We start from the raw sequence: 18313 nt of genomic DNA, 5'->3' as shown, positions 1-18313 counted from the left end.
AATAACCCCCTGGCCACAACAGCAGCTTGGGCTTGTTGGTTTTCCATCCTGATGTTAACAGCGCAGAACTCAGACGGGACACGAGAGGTGAAGCACACACAACGAGCGCTGACTTTCAACAACGTTTTAATTAGAAAGGACACATCTTATACTCGCACGGACAGCGCACGCGTCACGGATACGTCATTTTACACCATGATGTAATGTCATCATTGTCATCATCTCAATGCCAGCGCCGCTGACGACAGCGCCGGTTTTTCTGCGACACGGACTTCTTAACGCTGTCGCGTTAAAACTGTATGGCTATAAATCAATGTGTCGTCTATAGACTGATATGATTTGCACTGTTTATAGACCAATATTATGAATCGTCTGTGGAAAGTCTATAGACAGTAGTGACAAAAGTCACTACAGTCTATAGACTTTATATGGACAGTCTACAGACTGTGTGCAGGAATTCTTGTAAGGGTTGAAGAGTCCGTCAGAAAGACGTCGTGAAGAAAAGAAATGCGCGCCAGTCATCGTCATAGCATTGTGATTACATGTCATAGCACGGTCTCAAAGCCGGATTAGCACACAATGCGTGAAACGTGTATAGCAAGCAGGGCGTAAAAACAAGCGATGGCTCAGAAGACCGCAGCAGGACCCATTTCAGCGCAGTTACACGAAACCAGGTAGGCCTCCCAGGACACTTTTCAGCTGGTTCCCTTAGAGAAGACACTCTTGGTTGTTGCCATTTCATCTTTCTAGGATATCATGTTGCTTACACAGTTTCAAACGCAAGGGAAAATCCACCGCCGTGCAGAGGAGTGGACCCCGCTAGGCGCTTTCCTCCTCTGGAACGGGCGACCAGGGAAAGGCAACCTTTTCACATGATGTTCAGCATTAAAAAATCCACAACTGCAATGTACGTTTAGCGAATTCAACAGGTTGTCGTTCCCCTTAGCAACACGTCCACACTGTCGGCAGGAAAAAGAAAGGACCTCAAAGGGGAGACTCAGTGGATTCGGAGAGAGGAGGTTTGGGCCGAGACAGGCGGCTATTGCGGGTACATCGTAGGTCGATGTGAAGGCGACAGCGGAAGTAAACGCGACGCAGCTGTGACGTCAAATTGGCGTCACTGCTAAACTGAATCATGGCACGCACGATGATTTGCTAGAATGCTTCGCCCAGGACGAATATGCAATACTAGCGACAATCTTCGACGTGGGACTCAAGCAGAAAGGCTGGAACTCGAAGCGATCCGAGGGGTACCTGTGTCCGACACCTTTCTTGCAACGCTGGTAAGTAAAACATAACATGCTGTTCATCACAGTGATGTTATGTAAAATCCTGAAATCGCATATTTGCTTTATATTCATCACACGTGTTAAGTGTATAATTATGAGATTTTGCGACCGCAACTAGTGCGATGTTTCTCACGTGCACCATAAGTTGTCAGTTTCATGCCGTTCGTCCTCGTGCGGACCAGGAGTTGTTGCTTCAGTAAGCACTCGTACTACGGACTATTTTATTCATTAGGTGCATCGTGAGTTGCCATTCCCCTTCTCGCATACTCTACCGTAGCGCGAGGGCCTGTAGCGGTACTCTAAATAAATAAACAAACTCTTACACGAAAAAATTCTCTGCCTCTCCCGTAACCGAGAGTAGAGTAAGCATGAAATGTTTACGGGCCTAATGTCATCTCGGTGGACACCCGAACGCCACCACCCGTTCAGCGCGATGCCTTGCCATTTGAACGCAAGGTTTTTTGAGGAAAGGAAATGGCGCAGTAATTCTCTGCCATCTCGGTGGACACCCGAACCGCACCGTAATGGAAGGGAGGAACGCCACCACCCGTTCGGCGCGATGCCTTGCCCTTTGAACGCAGCGCTTCTCCCCCGGATCACGTATGACAACGAAGTGTAACGTGGCATTTATGTGCTTTTTGCACGCGTTATTAGAAATCGGAAATTATAATTCCGTGAATTATCAAACCCACAGCTCCACTGATATCTTGATAAACATTGAGAAGGCACTGGCAGCAGTTATTTTTTGTCTCGTTTGGAGACCAACCGGCGCTTGCATGCCGGTCGCGTAGGAGGGCTTAGAGAGTCTCGTTAAATCTCGTTAAGTCTCGTACGGTGCCCGGATGTTCTCGTTTCAGAGCCCGGATGACTGGAATTCAGTGCCCGGATAACTGGATTTCAGTGCCCGGATGAGTGGATTTCAGTGCCCGGATGAGTGGATTTCAGTTCCCGGATAACTGGAATTCAGTGCCCGGATAACTGGAATTCAGTGCCCGGATGAGTGGATTTCAGTGCCCGGATGATGGCTCTCGGTCTCGGCGTGACGTCACCACACTGCCGACAACGGGAGCTAAAAGCATTTCATGCTTAAAACTACTGCGCAAACAAGCCTGATAGCAGAACTTCCACTTCGTCTGAAGGCGCCCCGGCAAGCTCAGAGGTGATTTGTCTGTTAACCGACCAAGTGTTTAATGCATTCGCCGCCATTTTCCGCCGTTGATCGCTACAAACTTTTCCTACAGTCCTCCTATCGTTTTCTTTTCCGTACGCATTTCCGGGGCAGATAGGTGTTCACGTCTTAATCCCTTCCGCAGTTATGCTTAGAGCGTTACAGTGCGTCCCAGTAGTACTCATGGTATTACAGTGAGTGTCAAACCTTTGAAATCGTCATTCTTGAACAAGACCATTCTGGTATTGACCAGTTTTATTGCAATGGCAGAAAAAAAAACAGAGCAGGAACGTGACGATACTTTCACGATCTTCTGTTGTCCTGTTTTGGTGCTATTTCATTGCTCTGTTTTGTTTTAAAACAAGAATACAGAAATAAAAAAAGAAATGATCGGTCCGCTTTCAATGAAATACATCCGGCATTCCTGTGTTCGGTAGAGCCGTACGAATAATAAAGGAAAACTCTTCGCCCTGGGGCACAACTGAAAGGCAAAGAACATTCGTTTTCATTTTCATTTATTTGCTTCCCCACAAATTACGTGGGAAGAGACGTGGAAAAAGCGGCGCAGTGCAGCTTGAAATACGCACCACGTTGGATTATACGTGGCAGCATTGGCAAATATAGATAGATTACTGGAGGGCAGGAACTGATCAGGAATACGAATTATCTGCCGGACATAATCGTAATAAATTTTCCACTTTACACAGAAACTAAACAAACGCTGAAAAACGTGCACTGAAATATATAGGTGCCATTATACAAAGGAATCAACGAAACCGTTACAAAGAAGAAGACGCTAGGTAACGACGCCTGGAAAATAACCGAGATAATTCGCGCAAAAGGGTACAATAGACACAAACAAAATAATTCCAGGAAATGATTTTGCTCAGGTTGTTTAATGATGATCGAGGTCCGTCAACATATTGTGCGTCAAGTTTGTCCAGAAAACGCGGTAATGTGTTTGATATGCTTCGTAAGTCGAAGTTTCTTCTACATATTGGAAAGTTCCACAGTTCTGGTTTTCGACTACGATAGGTTAACTCTCGTCATCAACTACGTTATCGCTTCGACGGATAACAGCTTCTTTGTTCTCTTCCCTTCTTTCCTGCTGCTTATAAGGACGTTATTGCGGGAATCGAATAGCATCTATAATAAAGTAAAGCATTAAGAGCAGAGACACAAAAGTCTCGGTAATTGGAAGAGGATATGTCCCTCACTTTTGCCGCCGGAAAAGTATGTCGCGTAGAGCCTTGAAGGATGACTTGTCAAAACACGGTAGTGATTCGTGGCGTCATTAGCCACGTGCTCACAAACACACGTGTGGTACCATATCCTTATCTCGATGTGTCTGCCTCCTTAACCCACTTTCCCTCTCCCCTCTCCCGGCCACAGCCACTCCCCCCCACCTGCTGCTTGTTTACGTCCGCGCGTGGCCACTTCATCCTTTCCCCCACGAGCCTCTTGTTTTTTTTCCTCGAACCAGCAAAATATCGTCACACGCGCCGTACCTTTCGGCCACTGACATCTGGACCAATGTGAGCAAAAAAAAAAGATAAACTGTATTAGCGTTGTTCTCGGGAGGAGAGGCATGGTGAAAGGGCCCGCAATCTCTCTGAAGGACTAGGTGACAGAGCGCTCCAAAACAACTCCATTCCGGTCGTCGCTGGAGGTATAGGAGGTGTAAAGTGGTTACGCGTACCCTACCCCTCGGAGCCGGCTTCATCCGTATCTGGTCGCACTGGGACACCAGCGTAGTCACCGGAAGGACCTGAAGGTGGGAAACGCGAATTATCTCGCACTAACACCTAACTCGTTACTGCATTGCATGACTATGACTTGGGTTGGTCCTGCAGATTGAGCCACGATGCTGTGTGCGACAGCTATTACGACTTGACTGAGTATATGTGTTTCACGGCTTTTTACTTCTCATCATCTTCGGATCCCGCTATCGGCTGATAACTTGATACAGCGCATGGCAGCAGACCAGCAGGTATCACTGAATTGCGCGGATAGTTGTATCAATTTTCGCGAGGCGGGAACTAGAAAACGGAACACGACGCGAATCGTGTCTTCGAAGGCCCCACGTGCTGAGAGCAGTATATAGTGAACAGAGGGCACAGCAAAAAATGTTGGGCTTTTGAGGTATTCGAACATTGATGTTGGATCCAGACTACGCAGAATCGTGCGGTTCGTTTTAGTTAACCACCACCGCTCAGCTAGCGTCAAGTAAAAACATCTTGAAAACATCTTGAAACCTCCTTCCACTAGCCACCCCGTCGGAAGCACAACCGCGTTTGCCTGTTCCATAATATCTACTACCAAAATACTCACCTTCGCTCCCAATGGATTCAGCCAGCGGCCTCATTTTTTCAATCTCCGTAATCGTGAACAAAAGTCACCGTACCCCTTTGCAATAAAGTAACAAGTGTGCAATATTTTCCAACATGTAAAGAATGTAATTCTCTGCCTGCATTATTGAGCATTATTAACAAGTGTTATTAATTTCTTTCAGTTTAAACGTTTCGTTACCAACCTGATTACCTAATTATAGCTTTTATTTCTTGGTCGCTATTTGTTTTATTATGCGGTTTTCATTTGCCGTTCTAGTTTTTTCTTCTATAACTGTTTATCATGCGGTTTGGATCCTAAATAGACTGTTAGATGGACTGTTTTTTACCTCATCGTGCTGAATATTCCGGTGTGAAATGTTCTTTATTGTCTTGTTATAGTTGTGAACAACGCTTTCTCAATGAAACGTACTGGTACCTTAAGGGTATCATTAAATAACAAGTACTGAGTGCAGGTATTGAGAAGTAACGAGGGCATCTACTCTGTGTCGTCATGCGGGTTCACCCCATGGGCTTCTTGTGCAGCAGTGAAATACTGCAGTTACTCGTAGCATCCAGCGAGCGCAACACATTGAAGCGTTAGTAGCCAGAGAAGCACCGATTGCCACCAATTATCATTTGCGACAAACTGCAATTCTTGACTGCTTCAACTCGTTCCGTAATAGCACCGACATACAGGGTGTTTCACCTAAGAATTTACACTACTTCTAAAAACAGTTTTCTTTTTTTTTTTAGTAAGAAGAGCGCTTTTTTCGGCATAGAATTGTCAGCGGTGTAGTACATCAGAATAGAGCTATGACGAGCTAACAGCAGGCTGGTTAACTAATACTGAATAGTTAATTTTTTAACTATTAGTGTTCGGCTCCTTAATTACTGAGCGGCGTGTAGCCTACGGTAAGTAATATACGTATCAGTTTTTAGAATTCAGAAAATGCGGTTACCTTCGGCGATGTGGCCAGACACATTTTGGCTATTTAGACGAGTTACGTGCACTTGAAAGGTTACTTCGCCTGCAAGCTTCTCGAAGGCGCAATATAGCCAGAATTTGCTGGGCCACTGAGCCGAGGGTAACCGCGATTTCGAAATTCTAAAAAACGATATGAATATTACTAGCGGTGGGCCGCACGCCTCTCAGTAATTTAGGAGGCTAACAGTAATAGTTAAAAAGTCAGCTATTCAATATTAGCTACCTAGCTTGCCAGTTAGCACCTCATAGCTGTGTTCTGATGTATTACACCGCTGATACTGCTGTGCTGGAAAAGCGTCCTTTTAACTCAAAAACCCTATTTTTAAGAATTGTGCAAAGTCTTGGGTGAAATACCTTGTGTATCTTTAAAATCGATAGCAACACAGTGCGAAATTCTTCCGGAGCAATAGTATTTGGCGAGGAAGGCAATGGCTGACTTGGATGCCTGTATTGATTACGCTGTCAACGAACCTACAGGGGTTATTAAGGCGCTCAGAAGGGGCATTTCTACCTAGCTTTCATATCCTGTTTTGAATGCCACGAATGTCCGAGAGAAATTATTCTTTGTTAACACCATCATTTTCCTGTGCTGCTAAGTAGGTAATCTGTTCCTAACATTTCAGCTGGTCTAAATGCAAAAAAAAAAAAACATTTCGCACAAAGGATCGCCATTAACATCGTCGATGCGAATGATGCCGTAGCATCGATCGGCTTGTAGAAGCATATGTACCAAACCACCCTAAGGTTGTAGAGGTATTAAAACTGTTCACTAGAAGCGAACGAATAAAGCACACAGACGGTTGGCACGCTTGTCGTTCAAATTGAAAAGGGCATTGTAACAGGCTTCAAGCTTTTGGCTGGGGAATTACGGCCACATGACACACAGGGCTAATATAAATCGGCAAGCCGCTAGACACAATTACTTCAAAAACTTTGCGGTATTGCATACAACTGCTACATGCTTCATGTTCTGCGTATATCGTTGGGCTGCTTTTAAGAACTTTGGTCTGCCAGCGAAAGCTCAAATCATTGACACCCTTCAGGTAATGTGCTTCATTTAGCGATTCTGTAATAACTATTTCAGTCAGATTAATAGAATTCCATACTCCATCCAATCTCTCGCTGCATATTATAAATTGTAGGTCCTTTCCCAGGCCGTTAAACTTTTGTTTAGTTGCCTTTGAATTCACTTTTAAGGCATCGCGCTTTCCCGCCTAGGTTTCCAGTCGTGCGCTGTTATTCAAACCTTGGGTTACCCAACAGGGCAACGACATCGGCGAATCGGCATTGCCAGTGGTGTTCATTGTGACCTTTTAGGCCCACTTCTTTCAATTTCAACCCCGTGGATGTCTTTTACAAACAGGCAGTGAACTGTAGTAGAGAGATTGCGTTGCCTTGGCGGGCAGTCTTCCTAATTGATATCTCAACTCTTTTTTTTCATGGGGAACTCAAGCACTTTTTTATGAAAATCTGGCTTGCAGCGGTGTCCTACAGTTTTTCATGCTGCGTACACAAATATCGAACGAAATTACGCAAAAACAAGCGCGAATTGTCTTAATTGGCAGAAATATGCAAGCGGCGCCGGGAGGCACATTGTGGGTCGCGCCGCCGCCTGTGATTGGTCAAGAGGTCGTGGCGACACATTGACTACAGAAGCTGCCTATATGCCGATGCCGACAATATGCATCCATGTTACTGATGAATATTTTGCTATTATCGCTCTGCTATCGCGCTTTTTTATTATCCCCAATGCCTTCCGAAGAACACTAGCAGCTCCACTGATGCGCAATTTCGCCCTGCACAAGACAAGAGTCTGGACCCTAACGATGCTGGAAAAGCCACCGTTTACCGACTTCCACTTTAGCCGCGGCCGCAGCACTCAGCCGAAATACGCGGAGCCAAGAAAAACACGCATGAGTGTTTGCTAGAGTCGCCGACCCAACAATGCGTCGACTGTCCCTTTTGGCAGCGCTCCCGTTTAGGTCGCGGCCACCGGATGGTAGAGAGGGTAGCGTAGTATGTACGAGGCGCATATCCTTATGTTATAGCGTTCGCCGACTGTGGTTTCTTTCGGGTGCGCTTTGTTGCGTTTTTCTTTTCTTAACAACAGAGGTTTGGTTGACATTAACGAAATGTTTGAGGCGAAGAAAATTTTTAAAATGGCAGCAGTGACGTCCGCAAACGTGGACGTAACATGTAAAGGTAATGAAATGCGATTGAGTAATTTCTCACTTGAAGTGACAGAGATGCATGTATTTAATTACCTTCATGAAACTGCTCAAACAGTCTTTCTTTAGTGGTCTGGCGAATGACTGAAATATGCTGTTTTGGTTTTGCTGCCCGGTAATATCTGAGCCCGGCCAGAGCTTCCAGTTGCATTGGCTCTCATCGTGGTTTCCAAAGATTCCCGGATGAACGCTCGCTTTCAGAGTTTTTCTTTCCCGGTCATTCGATTGCCCCAGGCCGGAAGCTGGAATGAGTCCATGGTTTGCAAACGGCCATGTCAGGAAGTTCGCGAATAACGTACCTGGGCACGTAGATGTGCTTTAGAAATAGGTTACGCTCCTGTTATAACCAATAACAATACTGGTCATCAATATTTCATCATTTCATCACATCCAGTGACCACCTCTTGTGCAAGCTCAAAATATTATATGAGCTCGCCCCAACGGTGCGGTTCGCACAAAAATCGACAATCAGAACTCCTTCCTATGTTATGGTGCAAGCACATCCCAGTTTCTAATTCAAAGCTACAGTACAATTTGATTGTAGTGCCCCCTGTCTAATATTACGGCTCTCAAACAAAAAATCGTCAGTGGCTCAGTGCCTTTTGCTGTTTGGCTACTGACCCCAAGGTCATAGGTTTGATCCAGGGCACGGCGGCCGTTTTTAAATGGCAACTAAATAGAAAAACGCCCGTTTGCTGTGCGATATGTCAGCGGCGCGCGTTAACAACTCCAGGTCGTTTTAATTAAAACAGAGCCCTACACTACGGCATCCGTCATAGCCCATGTGTCGCTTCAGTACATTAAACCCCGCAACTTACAACTGGTATTCTCTAAAAAAAATTGGCAGTGGCTTAGCTCGGCTATACCAGGATATACGTTGCGAAAGCTAAGGCATAGATTGGTTACCCTTGATTAATCTTGATTGCAAGTCCAGGTTAGTCTGGTTGTCTAGCTATGTTGTTCCATTAAAGACAGAGAGCACAAAGACGAGGCAAGCGGTGTGACGTCCTACCAAAAGGCGGCAGCTCCGCGGTGAGGCGTGCGGTGTGACGTCATGCCAGATGACACGGCGAGCGCACGGCGTCCGCCAGCTGCGGCGGTTGCTAGGCAACGACTCAAGGTCGGTCTCCGTGATCTCCGTGGCCTCTTCAGAGCACCGCCACAGCGAAATCGCAAGTTCGTGGCTAATGTAGCTTTCGCTACGAAAAATCAGCTTTGAACAGATACTTCCACCAAAATCGCCTCCGCGGTGAACAGCTGCCATATTCGACGTATCAGAGATCACTGTGCCACGCCAATTTAACGTACACACAGTGACAATATTCATTTCTCTTTTGTTTTTGTTTTGTTTTTTTGCCTCCAAAATTTTAGCCGCGGATACGTTGGCAGCACGGCACCCGATGCGGAGCCCGCCTGGCATTCGCCGCGGTTGGCACACGTAAAGACGCTATCGAAAAAGCACGCATTCTGCTGCTACCCACGTCAGAGTATATATAGCGGCCGCAGAACCTGTGACAGAAAGATGACCCGGCCAAAACAACACTCCGTAGACGCCACAGTAGTCTGTATTATGGGCAAACTGTCATGTGCGCTGCGTCCCGAAAAGGCCTCCGAAAACAACGCGAAGTCACAAGGACGAGGCCCACGGGACGGCGAGCGCTACGCGTTCTTAGAAAGACCAGCGGGCTACGCAGGGCGCTTAACTTCTAGTGTTTGATCTAGACGAATGTGTTCCGTGCTTTTTGTTTGCTAACTCCTTTCATCGTGGATAGCGCTGTAGTGCGCATCAGCGTAAAAGAAAATCATCGAGCCGGAGCCCAGGGTGCGATCAGCACGCAAAAATGTGCGCCGCGGTTATGTGGTAAGCTACTGATGTGTACGCAGCCGGGCAATTCTTTAACAGCCTCACGCGAGCATCGAACAAACGGCTGCGAACGAAGTGAAGTCGCGAAACTGGCGAGAATACGCACATGTGCACAAAGTGCTAGCCACTTTCCGCCTATTTCGGCGCTCCCCTTTGTGAGAGTCCCATGCAGCCGTTTGTTCGATGCTCACGTAATAATTTAAAATAATTGTCAGGGTGCGTACAGTCGAAAGCTTTATGAAAGGGAACACGCAAGCGCGGGGAAGGTAACCTCGATCCTCGCTTGTGGCGATACGTAGCGGCCACTTTTCACAACATGGTGGAAAGGGTTCAGCTGTCTTGTTCCCACCTCTGTTTCTACTTTGTTTCTGAGAGGGGCAGCTGCGTATGGCCGCAAGTAGGTCACGTGGCTATCTGCCACGTGTTACCGTGTTCCCTTTCATAAACATTTCGACTGTACTTTCTTTGGCACGTTGGTTCACATCAGCCCACACAATACATCGCACAGGAAGGACATGCGTTTGTAATTTTCATTCCATTTGTCTGTCATCGCCTTTTGTTATATTACTTGATAGAGGTGACATGGCTGCAGCTGACGCTTAGGTGGGCTCTGGTTGACATTAATCGTCAAAGCACAGCTATATACAGGGTGTTTCTCCAAAGGCTCCCATTAATTTTAAATATATATTTTCAGGGTTAGTTTCCGAGCAGATCACTATAATTACACGCTCTCCATGTATGTGCAGGTGTATTACAGTATATATAAAACTCTGGTTTTCGACGGCAGCGAGACATTTAGCCGCGCAACATCACAAAGGGAAAGAAAGAGAATGGGACCATGCGCTAAGGCCGGTCGGTGGCTTGCTGCCGAATAAAAAAGCAACGTAGCCATTCCTACGGAGACATACGAAAACGTGCCAATACGTTTTTCATTCATGTCGTACAAGCAAGCTGGTTGACAAAGCTTGCGAGTATCTCGAAGGACCACTGTATTGGATCTTCGATAGTTGTTCGTTTACACTTCTAGCAGAAATATTAGCAGAATATTCAGATGAGTAGTGATGAAGCAAGTTTAACGATGCTACAGAATCATAGGTCAAAATTTAAAACACAATTTTTTCTATGGGCATCCTGGTCGAATGGTGGCACCGGGAAGAACACCTGTAAAGCTGACATTCGAACCAGTCGTGAAAAAGAAGCATGATCCCCTGTGATGGTCGGAGCATAGCCTCCTTTATACGTCGGAGAAAGTAATACCCAAAACACGAAATCAAATCTCTTTTTCAGACCACGCCTAAAGTCCTGGAGCTTAACACCTGCGACTACTAAGTGCGCGATCATGAACCGGGGGCTCCTAACCATTTTGGCGCAAAGATTGCAACTGCGCCCCCTGGCAGCTGCAGCGGCTCCATCGACTAAGCCCAGCCCAGAGACTGGCCCCTCCAGCACCGGCGAACGCGATCCGAGGACGTTTCTGTGGCTGAGAGAGCACAACTACCGGGACAATATTAACGCCCTGGACAGCGTCTCTTTCAAGAAGCCAAGAAGCGATAACCCTCAATATCTGGACGTCGGCTCCGGACCCGGAAACTACACCAGAGAGTTCCTTTTACCTCGCTTACGTCCTTATCGCCGAGTGGTCGCTTCCGACAAGTCACAGTCTATGATGCAGTTTGCCAAGGATACCTTCTCCGACCCGGATGTGTCCTATGAGCTTCTGGACATTGAGAGTGACGATTATGAACGGATCTTAGACGAGTACGGGCAGTTCGATCGGGTGTATTCCTTCATGACCTTCCACTATGTCCGTGACCTGGATCGAGCATACCGTAACGTCTTCAGGCTGCTCAAGGATGGTGGCGAGTTCCTGGCCGTATCTTTCACAGGCTCCGCCATCACCGACGTCTGGCACCGACTGCAGAGCATGGAGCCGTGGCACCGCTTTATGCACGTGAGCGCTCATGCCCCGATTCCAAACATATTCAAAGGGCATTTTTGCACCGGCATTCTTAATCCCTCGCACTTGTTGAGCAGACCTTTTAAGAACAACAGGCTAACCTTTTATATTTGTTTTCCTGCCGGCAGCCGCGCCGACCACTTCGTCAATAGCACAGAGCGTAGTAGGTCAAAGCGATTGCTTTCGCCCTCACCTACGGGCTCATAGAATTAGTTACCCACGCGGACCAGGTAGGGAAAAGGAGGAGGAGTGGATGCGTGGTGCTGCAGACATTGTCCGCTCTTCTTTCCGGAGAAGGGCCGTAAGTTTGATAGTCCTCTGACTCTATGATGATTAGCACTACTAAAAAAGCTCCTCTAATTTGTCCCTATTCGCTGGTGCGAACTCAGCAACATCTGCCATCTCCTTTCCAGTAGTAAGAGCATGTAATTCCTCGCCTACTTGGAGCCTATGATCTCATGCAGCACGTTCCCAGGAGCGCCCAGTAACCCTGACCAATCTGGACAACATAACCCATAGCAGCGGGCGACATAGCAGCGGGCGAAAGCTTCAGTTTTCGGGTATGACAAACTATGACAACAATCATGTGGCCTTCCTACACACAAAAAAAGTACAGCTGTCTTTAAAAAAAAAAGCCATAAGCGCGCTCATTCCTGTTTATGCTATGCCTCCTGAGAATAAATGTCGCTTACATATGCCATGATCTCAAGCTTGCTGCCAGAAACTGACTTAGGTCAACGTCCTTCTTCCTCTGGAAGACAACACCCTTATACAAATTATCTATGGAAAGTTTGTAGACTTATTGACTTCTTTATAGATATTTCGTTTCGTCTATTCATGGTCTATAGACAGAAGTCTACTAAAAGTGGCCATAAATTTATAGATTGTCTACGCAGTGTCTATAGAATTCGTATTCTCCATAGACTATTCCCCAGGATTTGTCTATTGACAGCATGCACTTTATAGACACAAGCCAATGGCATGTCTATAGACGGTCTGAAGAAATTTTTATAAGGGCAAAGAACGAAGCGAGCAGCTCGATACGACTGTATTCAACGCCAGGACTACTCGCCGGGGGGTAGTAGTGACACCATGGCAGAGAATTTTGTTGTTCTTTTCTTTCCATTTCTTGTGACGAACTGACTTTTGTGCTAAGACGCCGGGGTAGACGCTTTATCGACAGGCCTTTTGCATCGCACTGAAAGGCGCTCTTCCCTTTTGCATGAACCAAATTTTCGAAGCTCGAACATTCAGCTGATAATATATACCGGCATCGGGGGCACCCGTAAAGGTAGAGGCGTGACTGAATCGCTTGCAACCTTCAAACCTCTAGATACGCCCTCCCTTACGCGCATGACCACCTCCCTTTATGAAATAAGCAGAAAAAAATGGCAGTGGCTTAGCTCAGTTAGGCCAGGATATACGTAGCGAAAGCAGTTTCGTCCACTGACATTTCGTTAGCGACACGCCGTCGTTGTCGTTCAGCAGCTCGCCAGCGTCTCTTCGCGAGACGTTCCTCTCATTCTTCGGGCGTCTCGGCCGCCCGCTTAGCCTTTCTCGCCTGGTTTTCACGCTGTCGGTCGGCCTTGTACCATGCGACGACTTCTGGATCGGAAGTCTCAATTTCACGCGTCCTGCACTGCTGTCGTGACGGGCACGGCGCTCTCCTTCTTCCATAGTGCGCGTCTTAGGAGCGAGCGCATCGCTTCCGGCTATAGTGGATACTATACTTCCGGCTTACATCCCAGCTGCGCGGCTCGAATCTGCGCATGCGCAGTGATAGCGAAGTGATCGGAACTTGGCGCAGTGGCTGCGGCGGAGCGATGGCGCGCGGCGCACACCTGTGGTTTCAGCGCAACTGATTGCCTTGGTAACGGCGCATGCGCATTAGTGGCCTTTGCCCGGCTCCGCGAAATGCGCTTCTGCTAGCCTAGTGTAGCTTTCGCTACAAAACTTAGACAAAGCAGTTACCACACCGTCTCTGCGCGTTTTCCATCTGGTGCAGAGAATTGATATTCTGCACGCGCCGCACCTACTGCAAGCTGTTTACATTCTTAACCCTAAACCTAACTGTGGAATACGAATAAATAACTAAACACAAATACAGATGAACAGATAACGAATCATGACGTAATTGAAAGCGTATGCAGTGCTTGAAATGCATGCAAAGCATTTCCTTATCCATGACGAAGTGACGCTGGCTGTTCGCAGGATCCGAGGGAACTGCTCTCCGAGCGGTTCTGCTTCACCACACCCATACCCCACAAGAGGATAGCGGATAATGAAGAGAGGGCTCTTGGTACGGCAGGACTCGAGCTGGCGTCATGCCGCCAGTACGACAGCGTGTGGACGTTACCAAATGTCGACTCCTGGCTTAGTAAGTGCGAATGCGGTAAATTAATTAAAAAAAGGGTTTCACGATGCTAAGATATTTTTGCTGCTTCAACTGCAGAAATGAAGAAGCAAGCCTCTCAGGCTGCGCACTGACTAGATTGTTCAATGAAACGGGAATGCCTTGATCAGCCATATTGTCTTCCGAGATAACCACTGCCTTTCAGAGAGCGCTCAGTTCACCTCTTATTTTTGGCTCTTTCAGCCAAAGGCACGCTTTCAGCCGAAATTCTATCCAGTCACTAATCGACAGTGCCTGTGTCACGTAGGTTTTGTTCTATCTTAGCAAAAAGTTCGAACCATGAGCCTGTACGACAAGACTCTGCTGTCACTTTGGGTACCAGAAGTTTTCAGACAAGATATTAATGCGATATCTCCAACAGAAAAAAAAATTAGAATTCAATGCACACTCAGGACCAATCGAAGTTGGCCTGTACCGTTAAAAATCTCACAAACTCAAGCGCAAGATATCCATCGACAGAAAAAAAAAACAGCCCACTTCATCACAACAGAACTAAACAATAGTGATTTTTTACGGAAACAAAATTTTTACAGGGCAGCAATCTCAGAATAGCGTGCCTAGAATCGCCAAGAATTTTTTACAGAATGACAAAAGAATTTGTCTGAAGTTAACAACGCATTGTACAAAATTGTCAGTCATATATGTCACTGGAAGGCCGGCTTTGTGCGCACATGACAACTTCAATAACAGCTGTCTAGAGTGACCCTTGCTTCAACCCCGAGGACATAAGCCATCAGCCTAAAAGGCAAGGACAACGTCTGCTGTGACGTGTGAAAAACCGCCTCTCCACTCGAAGGTACCGTACAAAACATACACTACACAATCCTTGTTCAGGCACCAATTCAGTCATCACAATAGGTACATCTTATACACGCCTCAACATTACATTGCCTAAATATATCAGCATTGCTAGTTACTTCTCCAAGAGGAAGTCACAATTTCATAATAGAGTGTGTGGAAGTGGTGTTACAAGGAAATGAGGGAATCAGATCTAATATTCGCATTCGAGGTCACACCATATGGGGTGAACAAAAGCCGTGGAAATAAGTTGAACTTGCGACCCCGTAGAGCTTTAGCTCATGAGTAATTTTTTCTTGCCAACTTCCTGGCTTTCCTCGGATTTCTCTCTGTCACTTATTTGCAAAGGCGGAAAGGGGGAAAATTCTACATACCGCAAATGTGACGTTTTTTTACTTAGCATCATTGTTAAGCGCATCAAACAATGCTAAAACGGGGGCTAGTTGGTTTTGCATCATGGTTAAGCGCGCTACTTTACAACACGATCACATAATCAATCACACAATCACTTCGTCGTTGTGTGTGTTTTTTTGTGATATTGTGTGATAAAGTAGCGCGCTTAACAATGATGCAAAACCAACTATCCCCCGTTTTAGCATTGTTTGATAATTAGCTTCCTCTAACTCACAAACACGCATTCTAACTGTTTAGATATTTACCTGTAATGGCCCGCCACATGTTCATTGCAACTTAAGGCCGAGGATGTAGCATTTTTTTTTTAAGAAGAGGAAAAAAAAACGAATTGGGGCTCGGTGAACGGGAAAGTGGTCAAAAGGCATGAACTTCTGCCAGCCACATTCTTCGGTACTGGGCAGCACCATAGACTTCGCGTCCTGGAATAACTTAAGCGCTTAGTTATTACAAATTGTTACTGGTGTTATGCAAATGTTGAGAATGTTTGCGCTTCATGTTCTTCAGAAATAATTACGTTAGCAGCAGGTCACGTGGAGCAAAACGCGATGTCGTGGTGTACTGCAGGGCCTAAATTAAAGTACTAGTTATAGTTCTCGCTCAAAAGCTCCAGATTTGTTTCATCGCTCTCTAGGATAGTCCGGAAGTACAAACCCTGCCAAAAAAAAAACAAATTTTTTGTTACAACAGATTTTCCTGTGATATTTTGAAACCTGACGATAGAAATTCTTGTCGTGAAAAAAATGTTTTCAGTATTATTCCGCTGTGTCCTGTCATTACGACGGAGCTAGTTCTCTCGCGACAGCAGGCAACTTCGGAATACTAGGGAAAAATATTTGGCAATGACAGGACAAGAAAAAATTGTGTTGTATTTTGGGGTGAGGCCTGTCGTATTTTTTTACTGGGAAAGAAAAATTTTGCTTGCCGACCAGCGCGTTTAAAAAAAAGGAAACTACATAAAGCTATGAAGAGCAGAAGGCAGTGCCACTGCCATCAAGCGTTTTGTTGTTCTCAACGATTCAGCCCACCCCCCTCCCAGGAAGACAAAAAAAGAATTGCAGACACTCCGATAGTCCTATCCGATGAACTGCGTAAGCAAAATGCAGATTTAGGATGACGCTTTACTATTTGATGCCTTTAAATTTGATTCTTTGTAAATATTGCAAAGGAAAGCATAGATTATTCTGTTGCCCATGGAACCAGTTTCGCGTGTATTCATTGGAAGGCTGGGCAATATACTAATTTTAGTAGGACGTCTCAATTTCATTCTGCTCTATAGGGGGGGGGGGGTAAAATGTGACATTTTGAAATTGGTAGTATCACTAAGCATTTGCTGTGTTCACCATGAAGCAATGACCTTTTTGTTTTCGCCAATATACGTGTCCACCACCCTTCACCTGTCATTTTTTAAATTTAGTGAGCATGAAGCCTGGATCCAGGTAGCAAATAATTCAGTAATATAATGTCTTTCTTGTGCATCACTTTTAAATGCGAGGTAGCTGTGGAATATTGTAAGATGCTGTGATGAACACATTGATTGGAACGGTCTAATATTCCGGTGCGGTGCAAACTCTAGCTTTGAATGTTTGTCCTGTGCTAGTACAGAGCAGTAAAGACTGCCATATCAAAACCAATTGGTTGCGTTTTTATAATAATTAGCAGAAAATCACAAACGTCTGAAGGAGGGACACGCGGATATATTGATTGTTATGGGGCGTTCTTGAGATATACGAAGAAATCGCCTCCATAAACAACTTCCCGTCGAGAAAATGCGTCTGTTCAGAATTTTCAGGTACTTTGTCTGCTGATGCCGGTGAAGAGTGAAAAAACAAGCGATTATTTGCAAATCTGTGTTGATATTTACCCCACTCTTCCCAATGTGTGCGCTTATCTGTCGCGTGAGTCGTGTCTAACAGTTTATTGACCGTACTATACTTGACTTCTTTGGAGCCTGCGGCTGCTATAGTTTCATATGCATGCCAAAAGATTGCGAATTGTGGGGTTTAATGCACTGAAGCGACACATCGGCTGTGAGAGATGCCGTAGCAGTGGGCTGCGGACTAATTTGTGCCACCTGTGGTTCTTTAACGTGCGCTGACATCGCGCAACACAAGGACGCATCTAGCGTCTCCTCTCCATGTAAATGCGTAAAGCAATGTAAAGCCCGCCATGTAAAGCCACTGAGCCACCGCGGCGGGTCGTCTGTGCGCGCGTGTTTACGTCACAGGTGTGAGAGATGAGGCTGACGTTAAAAACGGGAGTGTTTAATGATTGGGACCGGAAGGAGCTTACGAAGAATTGAAGGAAACCGAAACTAAGCCTTGAGCTAAAGTAAATAAACACTAAGCACACGACCTATCACGCCACTTATCTTTCTTGCTTCGAGGGCTGCGCTTGGCCCGAAGAATGCCCTGTCGCTAGTCTCAAACCCTAATTTTGCGACTCTTTCGAGGGTTCATGTGTCCGTACACTGCGCTCCTTGCAGATTGCTACGTGCCTTTCTTCAGACTGGACGCACACGTGCCCAGAGAGATGCAGGGCGCCTTCAGGACGACCTGCAGGTCGCTGCTGCAGGAGGCGTCCACCGCTACACCCGAAGGACGCGGCCTGAGGCACAGCGTCATCGTCGTGCACGCCCGGAAACCTCTGCGAAGCTAACGGGCTTCGCAGAGCTCCATCTTCGGTGTTTGGAACCTCTTACTTTTAAGCAGGTTTTTTTTTTGTGCGTGTGTGTGTGTACATTGCATTTTACCACGTTTTATATCTACCTTATGCATCTCAGGGAACCAATAAAACCTACTTACGTTGCTATATTTTAGTTGTACATACATGTGCCAGTGAATTAATAAGTGAATTAATAAGGACATTTA

At 46.1% G+C, this 18313-nt stretch overlaps 2 protein-coding genes across 8 annotated transcripts in view; one reads left to right on the top strand and one right to left on the bottom strand.

The window, feature by feature from the left end:
* The window catches only part of LOC149359253 (beta-hexosaminidase subunit beta-like), an 83555-nt gene that overhangs the window by 10411 nt on the left and 54831 nt on the right, over positions 1–18313 (bottom strand). The window lies entirely within an intron of this gene.
* On the top strand, positions 2155–18254 carry LOC149359255 (juvenile hormone acid O-methyltransferase-like). 2 transcript variants are annotated; one of them, XM_089571547.1, is made up of 4 exons: positions 2155–2448; positions 11152–11815; positions 14033–14198; positions 17929–18254. In XM_089571547.1, the coding sequence occupies exons 1-4, from the start codon at positions 2372–2374 to the stop codon at positions 18099–18101; spliced, it is 1080 nt and encodes a 359-aa protein (XP_089427673.1). In that variant the 5' UTR covers positions 2155–2371; the 3' UTR covers positions 18102–18254. The 2 variants fall into 2 exon arrangements, with proteins under 2 accessions (XP_089427673.1, XP_089427674.1); XM_089571548.1 differs by lacking the exon at positions 2155–2448 and adding an exon at positions 3971–4231.

This window comes from Amblyomma mixtum, chromosome 2, assembly GCF_055824585.1.
Source record: "Amblyomma mixtum isolate Tamu chromosome 2, ASM5582458v1, whole genome shotgun sequence".
In the NCBI taxonomy this organism is placed as follows: Eukaryota; Metazoa; Arthropoda; class Arachnida; order Ixodida; family Ixodidae; genus Amblyomma; species Amblyomma mixtum.
Note: the sequence above shows the minus strand (reverse complement) of the source record. Positions and strands in the feature narration are given on the sequence as shown.